General features: G+C 43.8%; 1 protein-coding gene across 1 annotated transcript; it reads left to right on the forward strand.

Moving 5' to 3' along the window:
* The first annotated feature begins 893 nt into the window (after positions 1-893).
* On the forward strand, positions 894-17379 carry LOC148902495 (N-acetyllactosaminide beta-1,3-N-acetylglucosaminyltransferase 2-like). The gene is made up of 2 exons (XM_088991096.1): positions 894-1069; positions 14569-17379. Exon 2 carries the CDS (start codon positions 14573-14575, stop codon positions 15920-15922), a length of 1350 nt encoding a protein of 449 aa, XP_088847222.1. The 5' UTR covers positions 894-1069; positions 14569-14572; the 3' UTR covers positions 15923-17379.
* Positions 17380-18119: the final 740 nt, after the last annotated feature.

Below are 18119 nucleotides of genomic sequence, written 5' to 3' on the forward strand. Positions count from 1 at the left end.
GACAATGGTCTGATCTTACCATGAAATGGGCATGTCTTTCACTTGTAATGTGAACCGAAAATATTTTTTTCTTGTCCTCAGCGTCAAGACCATTGTGGGTCCTTTTTACGAAACCGAAGCAACTACCAAAAATCATGTAATATTATGTGAAAAATGAATTACTCATGTAAAAATATACTATATCAAATATTTTATTTATATGGCTTGATTTATATGTGCACAGTAGTGATGGGAATTCCGGCTCTTTTCCTTTGGAATCCTTTCCCATCCTTTGGCTCGGCTCACTAAAAAGATCCGGCACTTTTGGCTCCCATTTGGCTCATCAATTTTTGTTTTTGTTGCTTAAATGAACTACCAAAAATCATGTAGAAGTATGTGAAAAACGAATTACTTATGTAAAAAATACACTATATCAAATATCCCCTCCCCCTTTTCCTCACTGCTGTGTGTGTCTGTAATTCTCCCCTCTCTCCTCTACCACGGATATGGACCAATCACGTCCAGCTTTAACAAAAGACTCGGGGCGGGGAATAGAAGACAAAAAATGTTGGCTCCCATTTCCGTCTCCTTGTCGGGAAATGGCTCTCTTGGCTCACTTCAGAGAGCCGGCTGTAAGAACCGGCTCGTTCGCGAACGACACACCACTATTCTGCGGGGAAGGGGGTCGAATGTTGAAAATGTTTGTCGTCAAATATTGCAATGGAAAAAAAACGGGCTTTCAAGATAAGAATTGTTTTTGTTTGTAACATCAAATCGTTCAAGTGGATGTGAAATATATTTGGCATCCTTCCTTTTTACCAAGTTTTTCCCTTTGTTGCAAATTATTCTTCAGGCTCCTTTGTTTGAATGTGATGAGGCAACAGGTGGGCGGAGGAAACATTTTGCAACCTGGACATTGTCTCCAAAGAAACTCTGGTTTCACTTGATCTCTCCGCTCATACTGGAAAGATGTCAACTGAGCTCTTTCCTCAAATATTGTGATCGTTGGAATCATTATTATTGCATAGGAAAATATTTTTTTTTGGTCCTCAGCAGACGTGTTTCAGTCAAGGAAGAAGTCAAATAAAAGGTGAGCAGAATAAACGGAATTTTAAATTAACCTATTATCTCGAATTATCTTTTTTTCCCGTATAATAATAATATGTTTCATTTGTAAGTGCCTTTCAAAACTCTCAAGGTCACTTTACAGTCACAGGATTGGATTGGATTTGCCTTTAGCAGTGGAGAAATTTACATTTCACAGCAGCAAAGTGATGAAAGGAAGGAAAGTAGTAAAACAAAATACATGAGCTGCTGGAAAGGCAGCCACTCTCGCGGCGCCATCTTGAACTCAAAATAACAAAAATAAACTACATAACAAATAATATAACAGGACAAAGACAATATGACAAAACAAAGACACAGTCATTCATCTTAAGCACTTTCTGTACCCTCTTTGTTACATGAAGCAGTATGATGAGACTTTCTGTGCGTGAGCAGCGGCAGCCACACGCGCCAGCATTCACTCAACCTGGAAGTAACTGAAATAGATAGAAAGCTAGCTAGCCAGCTAATAAATAGCCAATAGCTAGCTAGCTAGATAGTTAATAGCTAGCTAGATACCCAGCTAGATAACAGTTATCTAGCTAGATCACATCAGCTCACTAAACAATTCACTGGGAAACCCCAGCACAGTAATAATAATAATAATAATAATAATAATAATAATAATAATAATAATAATAATAATAATAATAATAATAATACAATGATACCTCAGCTTACGAACTTTATTGGTTCCCAGAAAGTGTGTCCTGTAGCGCCTTATAATGTGAAGTTCCTTACATTTGGAAAATATGTCGCTATTTATATATTTGGAAAACTGTTTTCATTCATTGAAGGTGCGCCTCATTGTCTTATATATGGAAAAACTACACCATTAATTAGGGGTGCGCCTTATACTGTGGTGCGCCTTTACACTGGAAAATGAGGTACATTGGTCGAGATTCTTTTTTTCATACAGTGACACCTCAGATTACGAACTTAATTGATTCCCAGAAAGTGTGTGTAAGGCGAAAAATTTGTCTTCTGAACATTTATTTCCCATAAGAAACATTAAAATGAGAATAAGGTGTTTCCAGGTCCCCATAGAACACAATTTTCTACTGAATAAGCCTTAAAATGACACAAAATATACCTTATTTTATGCATAATAAATGTGCTATTTATTGTATTGTATTGTATTTTATTGTATTTTATTGTATTGTAATGAAAGAATTAACTGTCTTCTTCTTCTTTTCCTTTCGGCTTTTCCCCTCAGGGGTCACCACAGCGAATGTCCTCCATCTATCCCAGTTTTGTGCATCCTCTTCTCTCACACCAGCTACCTTCATGTCCTCTTTGACCACATCCATAAACCTCCTCTTGGGTCTTCCTCTCGGTCTCCTGCCTGGCAGTTCAAGGCTCAGTATCCTTCTCCTGATATAGTCACTCTCTCTCCTCTGGACATGTCCAAACCATCTCAGTCTGGCCTCTCTGACTTTCTCTCCAAAGCCTCTAATGTGAGTTGTCCCTCTAATGTACTCATTCCTGATCCTATCCAACCTGGTCACTCCTAAAGAAAACCTCAACATCTTCAGCTCTGCTACCTCCAGCTCTGCTTCCTGTCTTTTCTTCAGTGGCACTGTCTCCAGTCCAAACATCATGGCTGGTCTCACCACGATTTTATAAACTTTTCCTTTCATCCTAGCTGAAACCCTTCTATCACACATCACACCTGACATTTTTCTCCAGCCGCTCCAGCCTGCCTAGACACGCTTCTTCACCTCTTTTCCACACTCTCCCCAAGTTGACCCCAAGTACTTAAAATCCTGCACCTTCTTTATCTCTTCTCCCTGTAGCATCACTCTTGCACTTGGATCCCTCTCATTCACATACATATATTCCGTCTTGCTGCGACTGAGCTTCATTCCTCTCCTTTCCAGGGCATATCTCCACATCTCTAGTTTCTCCGCCACCTGTTCCCTGTTCTTGCTACAGATCACAATGTCATCTGCAAACATCATGGTCCAAGGAGATTCTTGTCTTACATCGTCTGTCAGCCTGTCCATCACCATAGCAAACAAGAAGGGGCTCAGAGCTGACCCCTGGTGGAGTCCCGTCATCACCTTGAATTCCTCAGTCACAGCACACCTCACAACTGTCTTGCAGTCATGATACTTGTCTTGCACCGCTCTGACATACGTTTCTGTCACTCTAGACTTCCTCATGCAATACCACAGCTCTTCTCTGGACACCCTGTCATACGCTTTCTCCAGATCTACAAAGACACAATGCAATTCCTTCTGACCTTCTCTGTACTTCTCTATCAGCATTCTTAAAGAAAACACTGCATCTGTCGCACTCTTTTTTGGCATGAAGACCGATTGCGTCTACCCTCTCGAAAATGGCGTTAGAGGAATTACAGTTGGACATCAAAGGCAAGTTATTTGGACTGAATTTTCAACAGTTGTCAGAGTTATGTGCTGAAATCCAAATATCTGGACTGGAAAGAGAGCAACTTACAGGAAAGACTCGAGGCCAACTAATTAATATTGTGTCAACCTACATTGAAAGAGCTGAATTAGAGCTAGAAGATGGAGGAATGTCAGATTTGCTACGTATAAAGGACTTGATTGAAAGTATAAAAGATTTTGAACCAGGAATAGCCAAACCAAGTGAAAAAGGTCGGGATGCAGTGCGAAAGAGAAGCATAGTGCCCCCAGACACTGCCCCCTGGCGCAAAGATTTCAAAATATCTGGACAAATAGGTGAACTCGGACAAAAAGATAAACTCACATTTCCTAATTTGGTCAGACAGATAGAAAGTGGGCTCAGTAAAGGCTACCAGGGGGATGAGATCATCGATGCAGTGGTTCGTGCCATAACACCAGGTCTGCAGTTGAGAAGCTACCTCGAAGGGAAAGAAAATCTTACCCTAACTTCTTTACGAAGGATTCTCCGATCTCACTATCAAGAGAGAGGAGCCACTGAGTTGTACAAGCAGCTCTCATCGGAAGTGCAGACTAATAAAGAGTCCCCACAGAAATTTCTACTGCGTGCAATGGATCTTCGTCAAAGGATTCTTTTTGCATCTCAAGAAGCTGAATCAGGGGTGAAGTATGATCCCACGTTGGTCCAGAGTTTATTCCTGCACACAGTTCTGACGGGGTTACAGAGTGACAATGTAAAGAGTGACATGCAACCTTTCCTCCTGCTAACCACCACATCAGATGAAGTACTGTTAGAAAAATTAAACATGGCATGTGCAAATGAAAAAGAGCGACAGGAAAAAAAGAAAAATGCTGCTGCACGGGTGACAACGCTGAACACTGTCCAGGTAGATGACACACCAGTCCCGATTGGGAAGAAGACAGTCTTAAAGCAGAATACTGTTACTGTGCCGAATGAACTCCTTTCAGAGATCAAAGAGATGAGGTCAGAGATGATGCTGTTAAAAGAGCTGCGTGCAGAAGTGTCCCAGATCAAAGAGACTATTCAGAAACCAACAGCCACTTCTCAGCCCACCAGCGGAGGACCTGAACGCCTGCCTGACCACTACCCTGAACAGGTCGCCTTCACTCCACCTTCACAATATCAGGTAGATCCACCAGCCAGGCACTACTACACCCAGCACTCCCCATCAGCTCTTCAGCAGTACCACCCAGCACCAGGGCCCAGGCCGATGAGGGGGGCAGCACAGTTCCAGCAGCGGTTCGCCCCTCCGCAGTACTACATGCCCCGTCGCCCTCAGCCCAGGTGTTATTCTTGTATTCAGACAGGTGAAGAATATTGTCAGCACTGTTTTAAATGTGGAAGTAGTGAACATTTCAGAGCAGGCTGCAAAGCACAGAACTCAGCTAGGAACCATGCTTTAAACTAGAAAGGGTTACTCCAGTGGGACATGGTGTGACCACAGAGACAGATAGGTCCCAGTGTTACAGTGGTGCTATGAAAATGGAATGTAAGCCCCACACACGTGGCCCCGTTCAGAAGAGACATAAGCAGTCATTTGTCGAGCGTACAGATAAGAACCAGTGTGGCAAATTACCTTCGGTCAGGGAGTTAGTGGGAAAGAAATGTCTTATTCGGTGCTTTTTGGGTAACAAAAGGGTTGAAGCACTCTGGGACTCGGGGTCCCAGGTGTGTGCTGTAGATGAGTTATGGAAACAAACAAACTTACCTGACGTGTCATTGAAAAATGTGAATGAACTTATTGACCCTGATAACACTCTCAATATTGTGGCAGCTAATGGAACGGATATGCCTTATGTAGGATGGCTTGAGATATCATTTAAACTTGGTGCTAATGATCCAGGGCTACTTGTACCAGTATTAGTACTAAAAGGTGACCAGCAACAGTGTCCTATCATAGGGTTTAATGTCATTGAGCGTCTTGTGTTAGATAGCCTCTCTAATGAGTCACAAACAGGGGATACAGAAAAGCTCTTGAAATCGGTTAGACTAGCTTTTCCCCACCTTAAGCGCAATAAAGCTGCCACTTTCATAAAAGCAGTTAGTCTGGGACAAGCACATGAGTACCGTGTAAAAACAACAAATGAGAGATTCACTATAGCCAGGCATAGCTCACTTATTATTCCATGCAAAGTACAGGCTAAGCCCTTTAAGGAAGATGTTACATTGGTTTTTGAGCCAAGTGAAAACCCACAGTGGCCAGATGGCCTCGAGCTTTGTGACTCGTTGGTCTCAGTTAAGGCAGGTTCCATCCCTAGGATAGTTGTTAGTGTCCAGAACCCTACTAATCATGATATTAGGTTTCCAGTAAAGGCTATTATTGGTACAGTGCAGTCGGTAGGGTCTGTCTACCCACTTAACATATTTAAAAGGGACCTTCCTTCAGTGGTTGTCAATGAGGTCCATGTCCAGAATACCACCATCGCTCTCAGTGAGCAGTGGGACCCCCCAATTGACCTTTCTCATTTGGACGAAGATAAAAGAAAGACCGTTCAGCAGATGTTGAGAGAGGAATCGGCATCATTTTCAAAATCGGACGACGACATAGGGTGTGTGGAAAACCTACAAATGGACATTTTGTTGAAAGACACTGAGCCTGTTTCAAAGACATATATGTCTGTCCCAAAGCCAATGTACAGAGAGGTGAAAGACTATTTACAGGACTTGATAGCGCAGGGGTGGGTGGAAAAGTCCACTTCCTCCTACTCATCCCCTGTCGTCTGTGTCAGGAAAAAAGATGGTACACTGCGCTTATGTATTGATTACAGAGAGCTGAACCGGAAAACACACCCTGACCTCACCTTGGTATATGCCACATTTGATAGACACTTGCGTTAGTGGCTTGCCATTGGCTTCAAGTGTGGTTTTCCACATCGTCATCGAGTTTGCAACGAAGGCTCTCAGGGTCCTGTTGACCTTATACAACTCCAAGCATTCATTGATCCATGTGTGTGGCATCGAGTCATATGCTTTCTTGTAATCAATCCAGGCTGTGCACAGGTTGGTATGTCGGGACCTGCAGTCTTGAGCGACTGTTCTGTCAACCAGCAGCTGATGTTTGGCACCTCTAGTATCTCTACTAATGCCTTTCTGTGCTTTGCTCATGTATTGATCCATGTGTCCACTTATCTTAGCCGCAATGATGCCTGACATGAGCTTCCATGTTGTGGAGAGACAGGTTATTGGCCGATAGTTGGAAGGAACTGCACCCTTTGAGGAATCCTTCATGATCAGGATTGTTCGCCCTTCGGTTAGCCATCCTGGTTGAGTCCCATCCATCAGCAGCTGGTTCATTTGTGCTGCTAGGCGCTCGTGGAGAGCTGTGAGTTTCTTTAGCCAGTAGGTGTGGACCATATGGCCTGGTGCCGTCCAGTTTTTCATACCTGAGACTCTTCCTTGTATATCTGCCGCTGTGATGGTAACTGGGTTCTGTTCAGGGAGGTTGCTGTGCTACTCTTTCAGAGTCACCAGCCATTGTGCACTGCTGTTATGTGCGACCTCCTTCTCCCATTTGCCTTTCCAGTATCTTTCAGTTTCCAGCCTTGGAGGGTCTGCTCTGCTGTTAGAACCCTGCCACTGAGCGTACACTTTCGCAGGTTGTGTTGCGAACAGCCTGTTTATTCTTCTGGCCTCATTCTCTTTCGTGTACCTCTTTAGGCGACTGGCCAAGGCCTGGAGCCTCTGTTTGGCAGTTTAGAGTGCTTCAGGTATGGTTATCTGCATGTACCTCTTGGGTATTGGCCTTTTATTCACACCTCTCTGGGTCTCCGTCAATTGACTCACATCTTTCCGAGCCGCCTTGATCTTGGCCTCCAACCGTCTTTTCCATGGTGGGTAATGAATCTCGTGGCTCTCATGGTTGCTCTTGTAGCCAAGCATGTCTAGGATCACTGATGCTGAGGTGTATATCAGCTCATTGGTTTCCGTGATCGTTCCGGTCGGGATCGTTCTCAGTGCTGCATTCACAGTTTCCATGAGACTTTCAGGTGGTACTTCACATAGCCGTTGTAATCGGTGCCTTCGTTGCCCAGTTTTCATTCTTGCCATGATCTTATCTCTCAGGTCATTTGCTGCCTCGCTCAGCATTTCATTTATTGGGGCTGGCTTCCCAATCTCATTATTCATTGGGGCTTGCCTCCCAATCTCTGGTTGAACCTCTTCCTGTGATGTGGCAGCCTGGGGCCCTTCACCTCGGACTTTGTGTTGTACCTCATCAATCTCAAGTTGTGATAGCAATTGCCGTTTGTGGATATTGGAACACTGAGCTACTAGTTGTTTCGTGGTCAACCGTGACTGTCTTCAGTGGTTGTCAATGAGGTCCATGTCCAGAATACCACCATCGCTCTCAGTGAGCAGTGGGACCCCCCAATTGACCTTTCTCATTTGGACGAAGATAAAAGAAAGACCGTTCAGCAGATGTTGAGAGAGGAATCGGCATCATTTTCAAAATCGGACGACGACATAGGGTGTGTGGAAAACCTACAAATGGACATTTTGTTGAAAGACACTGAGCCTGTTTCAAAGACATATATGTCTGTCCCAAAGCCAATGTACAGAGAGGTGAAAGACTATTTACAGGACTTGATAGCGCAGGGGTGGGTGGAAAAGTCCACTTCCTCCTACTCATCCCCTGTCGTCTGTGTCAGGAAAAAAGATGGTACACTGCGCTTATGTATTGATTACAGAGAGCTGAACCGGAAAACACACCCTGACCGGCACCCCATCCCACGGGTACAGGACGTGGTGGATAGCCTTGGGGGTAACACCATCTTCTCGCTGCTGGACCAAGGCAAAGCATACCACCAGGGGTTCATGTCCAAAGGGAGCCGACACCTGACTGCCTTCGTGACCCCTTGGGGCCTTTATGAATGGATTCGAATTCCGTTTGGACTCATGAATGCACCAGCAGCGTTCCAGCGGTGTATGGAACAATGTCTGGAGGGGTTACGGGACGAAATATGTGTCCCCTATCTTGATGACATTCTTGTTTTCAGCGGGACATTTGACAACCACGTTGAGGACGTCAGACGAGTGTTGCGACGTCTCAGGGAAAATGGAATAAAACTCAAAGCCCGAAAGTGTGACCTCTTTAAGCCGGAAGTGAGGTACCTCGGCAGGATTGTCTCTGCTGAGGGGAGCAGAATGGACCCGGCAGATACAGCAGCAGTGCGTGCCCTGAAAAACAAGCAGCCAGGCACTGTCGGTGAGCTTCGAGCCATTTTGGGACTATTAAGCTATTATAGGCAATACATCAAAGATTTCTCTTGTATCGCTAGTCCCTTGTATGCTTTGCTTAAAGCCCCTCTGAATGTTGAGACTCAGCAGCATCAAAGACAAAAATGGAAAGTGAGACATAACAGTGTGTCTTCCAAAACACGTATTGAGTGGAGTGATGAGCATCAGTCAGTGTTAGAGCAGCTAATAGACTGTTTAGTTCAACCACCAGTTTTAGGTTTTCCTGACTTCGCGCATCCTTTCATTTTGCATACAGATGCCTCTAACCGGGGTTTAGGCTAACTTCGGCTAAATGGCAAACTTCGCGTGATAGCCTATGGCTCTCGGACATTAACTGCAGCTGAGAAGAATTATAATTTACACTCGGGCAAGTTGGAATTTTTGGCGCTTAAGTGGGCGATCACAGACAAGTTTCGTGATTATTTGTACTATGCACCATTCTTCACTGTGTATAGTGACAATAATCCACTCACGTATGTACTGTCGACTGCTAAGTTAAATGCAACTGGGTGCAGGTGGGTCGCAGAACTTTCTGATTTTAATTTTACTGTTAAATATCGTCCCGGTAAGGAAAATGTTGATGCAGACAGTTTATCTAGGATGCCCCTTGATATGGTAACATATATGGAAGGATGTACAAAAGAAATGTCGTATGATGCTGTGAGTGCTGCCGTACAAGCGGTTGACCAACAGAACGAGTCTAGTGCAGCTTGGTCTATGGGAATCTCAGCTATGTGTGCCGAGGTGTCACTAAACACACCGATAGCCCCATTGACTGTTGGACAGATCAAGCTAGATCAAGAGACTGACCCCATTATAGGACATATTATTAGATACAAACTGGCGGAGACGAAACCGCTAGGTACTGAACTAAGAAAGCATTGTCCTCAAGTTGTTTGTCTTGTGAGGGAATGGGACAAGCTACACTTTAATGACAGAGGTGTTTTGTACAGAAAAACGGCAAACAGAACCCAACTACTGCTTCCTGAAAAACACAAGGTGACAGTGTTAAAAGAGCTGCATGATGAAATGGGCCACCATGGTGTAGAAAGGACTCTTTCCCTTGTAAGGGATCGTTTTTACTGGCCCTTTATGCAAAAAGAAATAGAGGACTATGTACTGAGAGAGTGTGTGTGCCTAAAACACAAAAAGCCCAACCGTGAGACCAGAGCCCCTCTTACTAATATTGTGACTACTCAGCCTTTTGAACTTGTCTCCGTTGACTTTTTGCATCTTGACAAATGTAAGGGTGGTTATGAATACGTGCTTGTGCTAGTAGACCATTTTACACGTTTCGCTCAAGTTTATGCTACAACGTCCAAAGCTGGCAAAACAGCGGCAGACAAAATCTTTAATGACTATGCTTTAAAGTTTGGGTTCCCCCTTCGAATTCACCATGATCAGGGTGGTGAATTTGAAAATCAACTTTTTGCTCAACTGAAGGAATATTGTGGGGTTGCGGGTTCAAGGACAACCCCCTACCATCCACAGGGAAATGGACAAGTTGAACGATTTAATCGAACACTGATCCAGATGTTAAAGACACTGACAGAGAAACAAAAGAGTAACTGGAAAGACTCACTAAACAAACTCGTTTATGCTTACAACTGTACCAAAAGTGAGGTGACAGGGTTCTCACCTTTTTACTTACTTTATGGACGTTCACCACGTTTGCCAGTTGATATGTTGTTTAGTTTGAATCCAGACTCGAACCAGGGTGAAACCAACCAGAAGGACTATGTGAAGAAGTGGAAACAGGGCATGGAGGAAGCGTATGCGATCACGCAAGAAAATAACAACAAAGCTGCTGCCAGGAGTAAGAGACTATATGACAGTAAACTAAAGTATTCTACCCTGTTGCCCGGTGATCGTGTTCTGGTTCGAAACTTAACCCCACGTGGAGGTTCAGGCAAACTGAGAAACCACTGGGAGGATGTTGTTCATACAGTGGTTCGTCAAGTCAGCCAAGACATTCCAGTTTATGAGCTGAAACCTGAGAGGGGGAAGGGCAGATCTAGGATACTCCACCGCAATCTCTTGCTGCCATGTGATCATTTGCCATTAGAGACTTCACTACAGTCCCAGTCCAAGGAAAAGTCCACTCGGCAACGACCGAACAAGATGCCGGAAATGGATCCGGAAGAGGATGATGAGGAGGATGAGTATTATCCAGTGTTGCATCGCCAGAGCACCCGACCAGACTCACCAGAACCGCGGGACGTGAGCTTTGTGGAGACAACCCACCATGATGACAATCAACTGGGGAATGAACTGCCGGGGACGGAGCCGGGAGCTGCGGAAGTTGACCAATCTCAGGAGGGCAACATTGGTCCGGAAAATGATCCACCTGTGACAGTGTGTCCCCCTTTTCCCCAGCCACCCCCCAGTAATCCTGATATTGGGGGAAATCAACGGCCACGACGAGAACACAGGAGACCCAAGGTATTCACGTATGATCGCCTTGGTTCGCCATCTTGCTACAATGTAGGGACAGTACCATATCATGGTGAACAGACAATGCCTTGGATGTATGGCGCACACCCCTATTATGCCACGAAATACTACAGAAATGGTTAATCGACACTTCGGTTTAATAGAACAGTGAGATGGAAACAAGAAGACCCCGATGAGCCCTGTATAAGTAAAACGGAATGTATGAAAAGAGTTCCAGTCTGTGAATTGTTGATTGTTATAATGTAAACAGAATGTATGAAAAGAGTTCCAGTCTGTAAACTGTTCATTATTATAGTTCATATTTGGATGCAGTTCATAATACCGTGCGTCATTGTTTTGGGCACGTCGTCCAGCGTATTTATGTATTTACTAGTACATATGTTGGGGACAACATCTATTTTGAGGGGGAGTATGTGACAGGTTGTAAATTATCGTATTTCCTATTTTGGTTACATTCGCGTAGTTCTATTGGTTTACAAATGATATATATCGAAAATGTTTATTTAAACATGGAACGCCTGCTTCGGTTCATGTTTCGTGTCGGACCGATTTAGATCGTTGGACCGGAAATTGTTGTGCGCGTACGTTTGCATTAGATCGGGGCATTCGAAGTAAACCACTGTTGAGTCAAGACGTATCACATTGCTTGTCTTGTGGTTTTTTTCTGGATCCCACAACACCGTATCTCCCTTACTATAGTGGAGAGCGCAACACCATACTGCTGCTCACAAATGTTCACTTCTGCTCTTAGTCTAGCTTCAACTACTCATTCCCAGAGTTTCATTGTATTATGAAAGAATTAACTGTACTTTATAATAAAGTTGTTTTATTGACCTTTGTGATGGTCGTTGATGCCTCTTGATGTTATCCGAGTGAAGTTGTTGTCCTTTCTCGGCAATAATAACCTCACTCACACTGTCCCCTGCTCGCTGCTTTTCCTTAATCCAAACCGTTTTGCAAGTTTTGCAACCTCTTCTATTACCTGAGACTGTTGCTTAGACAACACAGAAACACCTTTAGCCATATGTAGCAACTTAGCATACTGGTAGGACACTAAGTCACACAAACACACACCTCGTTGGTGTTTCTCGATGATCTCCTTCTGCTCGACCATAATTTTCTTTTGTGTCCTCTTCGGTTTAACTTTAGCCTATGGTGGGGTCTTTTTCGGTCCCATAATAGCAAAAGTACTCCACCTTATAACAAACCACATCAAGGAAAGGCGTGACGAAAACTCGTCCGCCAGCTACCATGGTGGCGCTGTGTGGTTTGGTCCGTCTGCCGAAAACTAGTGTGTATGCCAAGATTAGTCCTGAAGAATGAATGTCTCTCTGTGTCTTTGTTTTGTCATAATGTCTCTATGCTGTCATATTATTTGTTATTTAGTTTTTTTTTGTTCTTTTGACTTCAAGACGGCGCCGCGAGAGTGGCTGCCTTTCCAGCAGCTCATGTATTTCGCTTTTCTACTTTCATTCCTTCCATCACTTTGCTGCTGTGAAATGTAAATTTCTCCACGGTGAGACTAATCAAGGCATATCCAATCCAATCCAAAGATTACAGTATATGCTCGCAAATTTAATGTTCGTGAGGCGAAACCTTCGTGAGCTAAAGCGTTCATGAGCTGAGTATCACTGTATGCCAAAATTTAACCACAGTAACCTTATCTTAATACTAGAAAAAAACAATTATTGATAATCGATGAGAAGGTTTCTTCAGCCGTCATCTGTACTTTTTTTTTTTGAAGGTGTCGGACGTTTCGCTTCTTATCCAAGATGCTTCTGCAGCGAACTAAAGTCTTACTGGTAGTATCGGCCCTATATATATATATATATATATATATATATATATATATATATATATATATATATATATATATATATACAGTAAAGTCTCGTTATATCGATATCGGTTATATCGATAGTACCGCTTATTACGATACTATTTCTATGACCGCAAGGAGAAAATTACATGCGCGCAGGGTCGGATATATCGATAGTCCCGGTTATATCGATATTTTTCGGACTCCCGAGAATATCGATATAACGAGACTTTACTGTATATCCCTAATGTCCAGACGTGGCGGCACCGGACACAGCTATGATAGGTCCCTACTCTCAATTATTTATAATGTTACACAGCGGCGGGCGGTGGATTTCATGGGTAGGCCTTCAGTAGTGCTACTACGAATCAATCCAGACTGAAAAAAATATGGTGTGATTTACTACAAGTCCACTAGAGGGTACCATGAGCCAGGAAATAACTGACTGACCTTTCTTTTTCTTAATGATGTCTATTTTTTCTTGTAAAGCCTTCAAGAAGGCGCTGGTGGCCCTTTTGGCTTGCCAACTCAAAATCTGATCGGTGAAAACAACAGTTTGATCTTCACATTTGATGCAACAGCACCTGCAGTACTGATTGTGAAGGCGTTCAGGTCGATTTCTGACCCTGGTAGCAAATAATGGCCGAAATGGGATTGCTTAAATGCTTAGATACGAAGACACATGTCTGGAAGCAGCACAACAGGGGAAAAGGACGCTGAAAGGAAGCTGAAAGACATTTTGGAATTATTTAATTCATTCACTGCCAATCACACATTTATTCGGGAATTGAAAATATGACGTAGAGCGCCATTCCCGAATTTGTTCGGGTTTCGTTTTTTTCTTGTTTGGGTGTCGATAAAGCGCTGGTCAGACCTCTGGCAATGTTTTTTTTCCATTCCACAAGGGGGCATCATTTACCTTTTGTCCATGTTAGTGCTTTGTTCAAGCTTCAGATGTTGTTCAAGCACTTTCGGGCGAACTATCTATGAGTTATCTATTAGCTAGCTAGCTAGTTAACTTTCTATCTGAGTTATTCCGGAATGAGTGAATACTGGATCATGTTGCTATCTATTAACTATCTAGATAGCTAGCTATCTATTTGCTATCTATCTAGCTAGCTATTAGTTATCTATTAGCTAGCTCGCCAACTTTCTGCACTAGTATCATCACCCAAACCATTGCAGAGGCACTATATACAGTTCTATTTGGGTTACTGTATAAAGAGTTAATGCCTTGGGGGAAGAAGCTGTTTAATAGCTACTGATAGCTTTTAGATAGCTAATAGACAGCCAGCTAAGTAGCTAGCCAGCCAGCTAATAGATAGCTATTAGATAGTCATTGGATAGCTAGCCAAATAACCAGCTAGATAGCTAATAGATAGCTGGCTAGATAGCCATCCAGCCAGCTAATAGGAAGCAAATAGATACCTCGGTAGCTAGCTAGATAACTTTAAGTGTAATTTCATGACCAAAACGTGAGTACTCGCTGTACTTTTGTCTGTTAGTAAGTTGTGGCAATAAGACCGCCAACTGATCTCAAAATTAAGTGATTGTGTGTTGATTTTCAGTTGAATGGCAGTGCGCCACCGTCGCTGGCGCAGGGTCTTGATCTGCGTGTGCACCCCGTTCATCGGTCTGATCCTGCTGTTACTCTCCTTCGGCATCATGGTGTGTTCCAACATGAATGATACAGCCTTACGTTCAATACATTCTCCAAAAAGTGATGACTTGGTCCCAAATCGAAGATTTCAAGATGTGAACTTGACCTCTGTGTCCAAAACGTTCTGGAAGCTTCGCGAAGACGCTTTGTGGAACCAACTCCAGTTGGCCGTTGACCGTCACTTCAACCCCATCCTGAATCCGCAAAACGCCCGTAGGACGTTCGAGAGCGAAGCCTTTTATGATTCCCTTCGGAGGCGGAGCTTCTCACAGGTGACCGACTCGAGGAGAAAAATAGAGCGGCTACCACAACGGATGCGAGACTTTGTGAGTCACATGAAACGACGAAAGTACCCGGTCCTCATCCAGTCCACAAATGCAACCTGTGGAGCCGGAGCGACGGATGAGGACCAACCGCCATTGCTCCTCTTCGCCGTTAAGTCGACCCAGTTCAACTTTGAGAACCGTCAGGCCATCCGGCAGACTTGGGGTCAGGTGGGCTGGGTGTCCACACCAAGACAGAACAGGAGTCAGAGATCAGAAGTCGGGGGGTATGTCCGCCGGGTTTTCCTAGTAGGCAAAAACCACACCCGAGACTCTGGACAGAATGCGTCGGAGTTGTTACAGTTGGAGGCTGACCAATATGGCGATATTCTCCAGTGGGACTTTACCGACACTTTTTTTAATCTGGCCTTGAAGGACGTTCTCTTCTGGAAGTGGTTCAGCCACCATTGCGGACTGACTCGCTTTGCTTTCAAGGGAGACGACGATGTTTTCGTCAACACGCCAAACTTGATCAACTACCTCCACGAGCGACTCCAGAAGCCAAACGCGGATCAGGACATGAATGAATTCATGGTGGGCGACGTCATCACTGCAGCTTTTCCCAATCGACTTAATCAATCCAAGTACTTTGTGCCGGATACTTTTTACCAGGGACTTTATCCCACCTACGCTGGTGGTGGAGGTGTGGTTTATTCGGGCCAGCTGGCTAAACGTCTCGATAAAATCTCTGGAAAAGTCCAACTTTTCCCGATCGATGATGTTTTCGTCGGGATGTGCATGACTCGGCTTAACGCGCAGCCTATCCACCACCCGGGTTTCCTCACGTTTGACTTCCCTGGCCATGAAGAGCAGGAGCCGTGTGCATACCACACCATCTTCTTGGTTCATAAACGAAATCCAACGCAGCTCATTCAACTGTGGGAGCAATTGTGGAAGACACGCAGTGTCTGTTTGCAACGAGGAAAGCCTAAAGACTGATTGTGTCATTTAGCGAAAACCAGTGGCAGGCCATGCATGTCACTCCTAGGCCTTCAATAGTGCTAAGTCTAAATCAATCAGCTGTAAATGTGATGTGATATTACTGCACGTCCACAAGAGGGTGGCATTGGCCAGGAAAAAACTTGTGACTTGAAGAAACTTAGGACAACCTACACCATTTTTTTGTTTCCTAATGACATCAGAAAAACGTTTTATATCATCAAAAACACCCAAAACACGTAGTATGATATTTTTATTCAAATGCAAAACACCAATAAAAATGACTTAAAGTGTCTAAAAAGTACTTCAATTTGAAACCGGAAGTGGCCAGTTTCAGAAGGTTCGTGGAGTCATGCAAGAAGTCGTGCCTTGCTTGAGAATCAAAACAATGGCTTCAGATTCGGAGAATATGCTTTCTTGTTACGCATCCAGTTATGAATATGATTCAAATAGTTCTAAAGAGGAAAGTATAAATCTTTGCAATCGATTAAAGGTTTTCTGGGTCGTTCTGATTGCCCAAGACTGATGTGTAGTGTCACAGAAAATGCAGAAGATGGCGGCAGAGCTCCGTTGGAAATAGTTTTGTTTGGCAGTTTGGAATTTTTTTCAACAAATATCAATGAGTTGTCTCGGTGTAACATACAATGATTCACCATTGCGTTATTTATGTGTTTACCTTCTAATTTTGCCATCAACACTGATCAACATGAAGTTTTCAGACCAAACAAAGTACTGCAAAATGCATTGAGGTAATGCAAGGTATGTCCTTTCTGAGTCAGGGGCGTTCCTTCAGTGACGTAGGGTGAGGACTCGTCACCAACTCAAAAACAAGACTTCTGGAATATTCAGCACGAGTCTTAAAACGTAAAATATAGCTATATGCGGTGGAATCTTTGTAAAATACGCTCAGTACAAGTCATTTGAAGCCATTTTACAAATTATGGACAAAACTTGTCCGGAGACGTCGGTTGTCCTATAAGGTCAATATACTGGTACGCTCTTTGTGACATGTTTTTGCACATCCGTATGATGTCTTTGCACACTGTTAGTGCTGGATTATTTTGATCGTTCGCCCTTGGTTCATTGCTTCGACGTGTTTTGATGGAAGAGGATGGTTTCATCATCAGGGAGCCAGGCGTAGAACAGAAAGTTGGTTTAATCTTGAAGAGAGCGGAGACATCGCGGGGTCGGCGAAGGAGGAAGCATGGCGAGAGAGAGAGAGAGCGGGAGTATTTATGCGGCGCAGTGTGTGACACGATATGATGTGACGTCATGTAAACGCGACATCATGTAAAGGAAGGCAGGATATGACGTATCAGGAAGTCCAAAATGTAAACAAAGGTTACAGAGCGATGTTTAGAGATGTTAGTATGGCGAATTACCCCAACATCTCCCCCCTGACGAACATATTTAACATGGTTGGCGGTGAACAGAAAGAAGAAAGAAAAAAAAGAAAATCACAAATAGAACAATCACAATGGAAACAATTTCAAATTAAATCATGTCATCGCTACAACAGTCAAATCTTCATGGCATCCTGGATGGTGACCACCAGGACGACAAGGAGGAACGAAATTGTTTGTAGCATTTGTCGCAAGCAGGCCCCAGGGTGTGGTACGGATGAGCTGGTGACTGGGAAAAGGTGTGTGATCTGTCTGACATGGATCGGGAATCTTCTTGAAGAACGGTGTCCTCGAGAATCCAGGTGAAGCTTGTGGCTGCAAAGACGGCTAGCAGCTCCGCAACCGGTCCATCCCACGTTGGCGTGGCCCACGTCATCTTCTTCATACCGCAGCTCAGTCCTGTGGAGAACAAAAGAAGACTTGTGCCAGATCAAATGTCGAAAGGATGGTTTCATTCTACACATCACACTTTCTTGGCGTTTCTTTCCCTATCAAAGTCTATCTCATCGTTTAGGCTCTGCAATGCATTCTCTCACAGAAATGGCTTAATATTGTTAGATGTTAGTAGGTTAGTATATGTTAGTGGTTAGTGAGTCTGCATTTCTGGAGGGCACCACTTTCTTGTGGGAATGATGTTGCAGCCAACATCACTCATCACCAAAAGTGACAATTTTGGCCATGATGATCTGAGCTATCGTCACTCCCCCCTGTTGAGACATGAAAATTCTTAATTTGCCAACTGGGAACGTGTTTGCGTGGAACATGATCCGTTTTTGACATTGCACAGATTATCA

Source organism: Hippocampus bargibanti, linkage group LG02, assembly GCF_051943395.1.
Source record: "Hippocampus bargibanti isolate YZ-2025 linkage group LG02, ASM5194339v1, whole genome shotgun sequence".
Lineage (NCBI taxonomy): Eukaryota > Metazoa > Chordata > Actinopteri > Syngnathiformes > Syngnathidae > Hippocampus > Hippocampus bargibanti.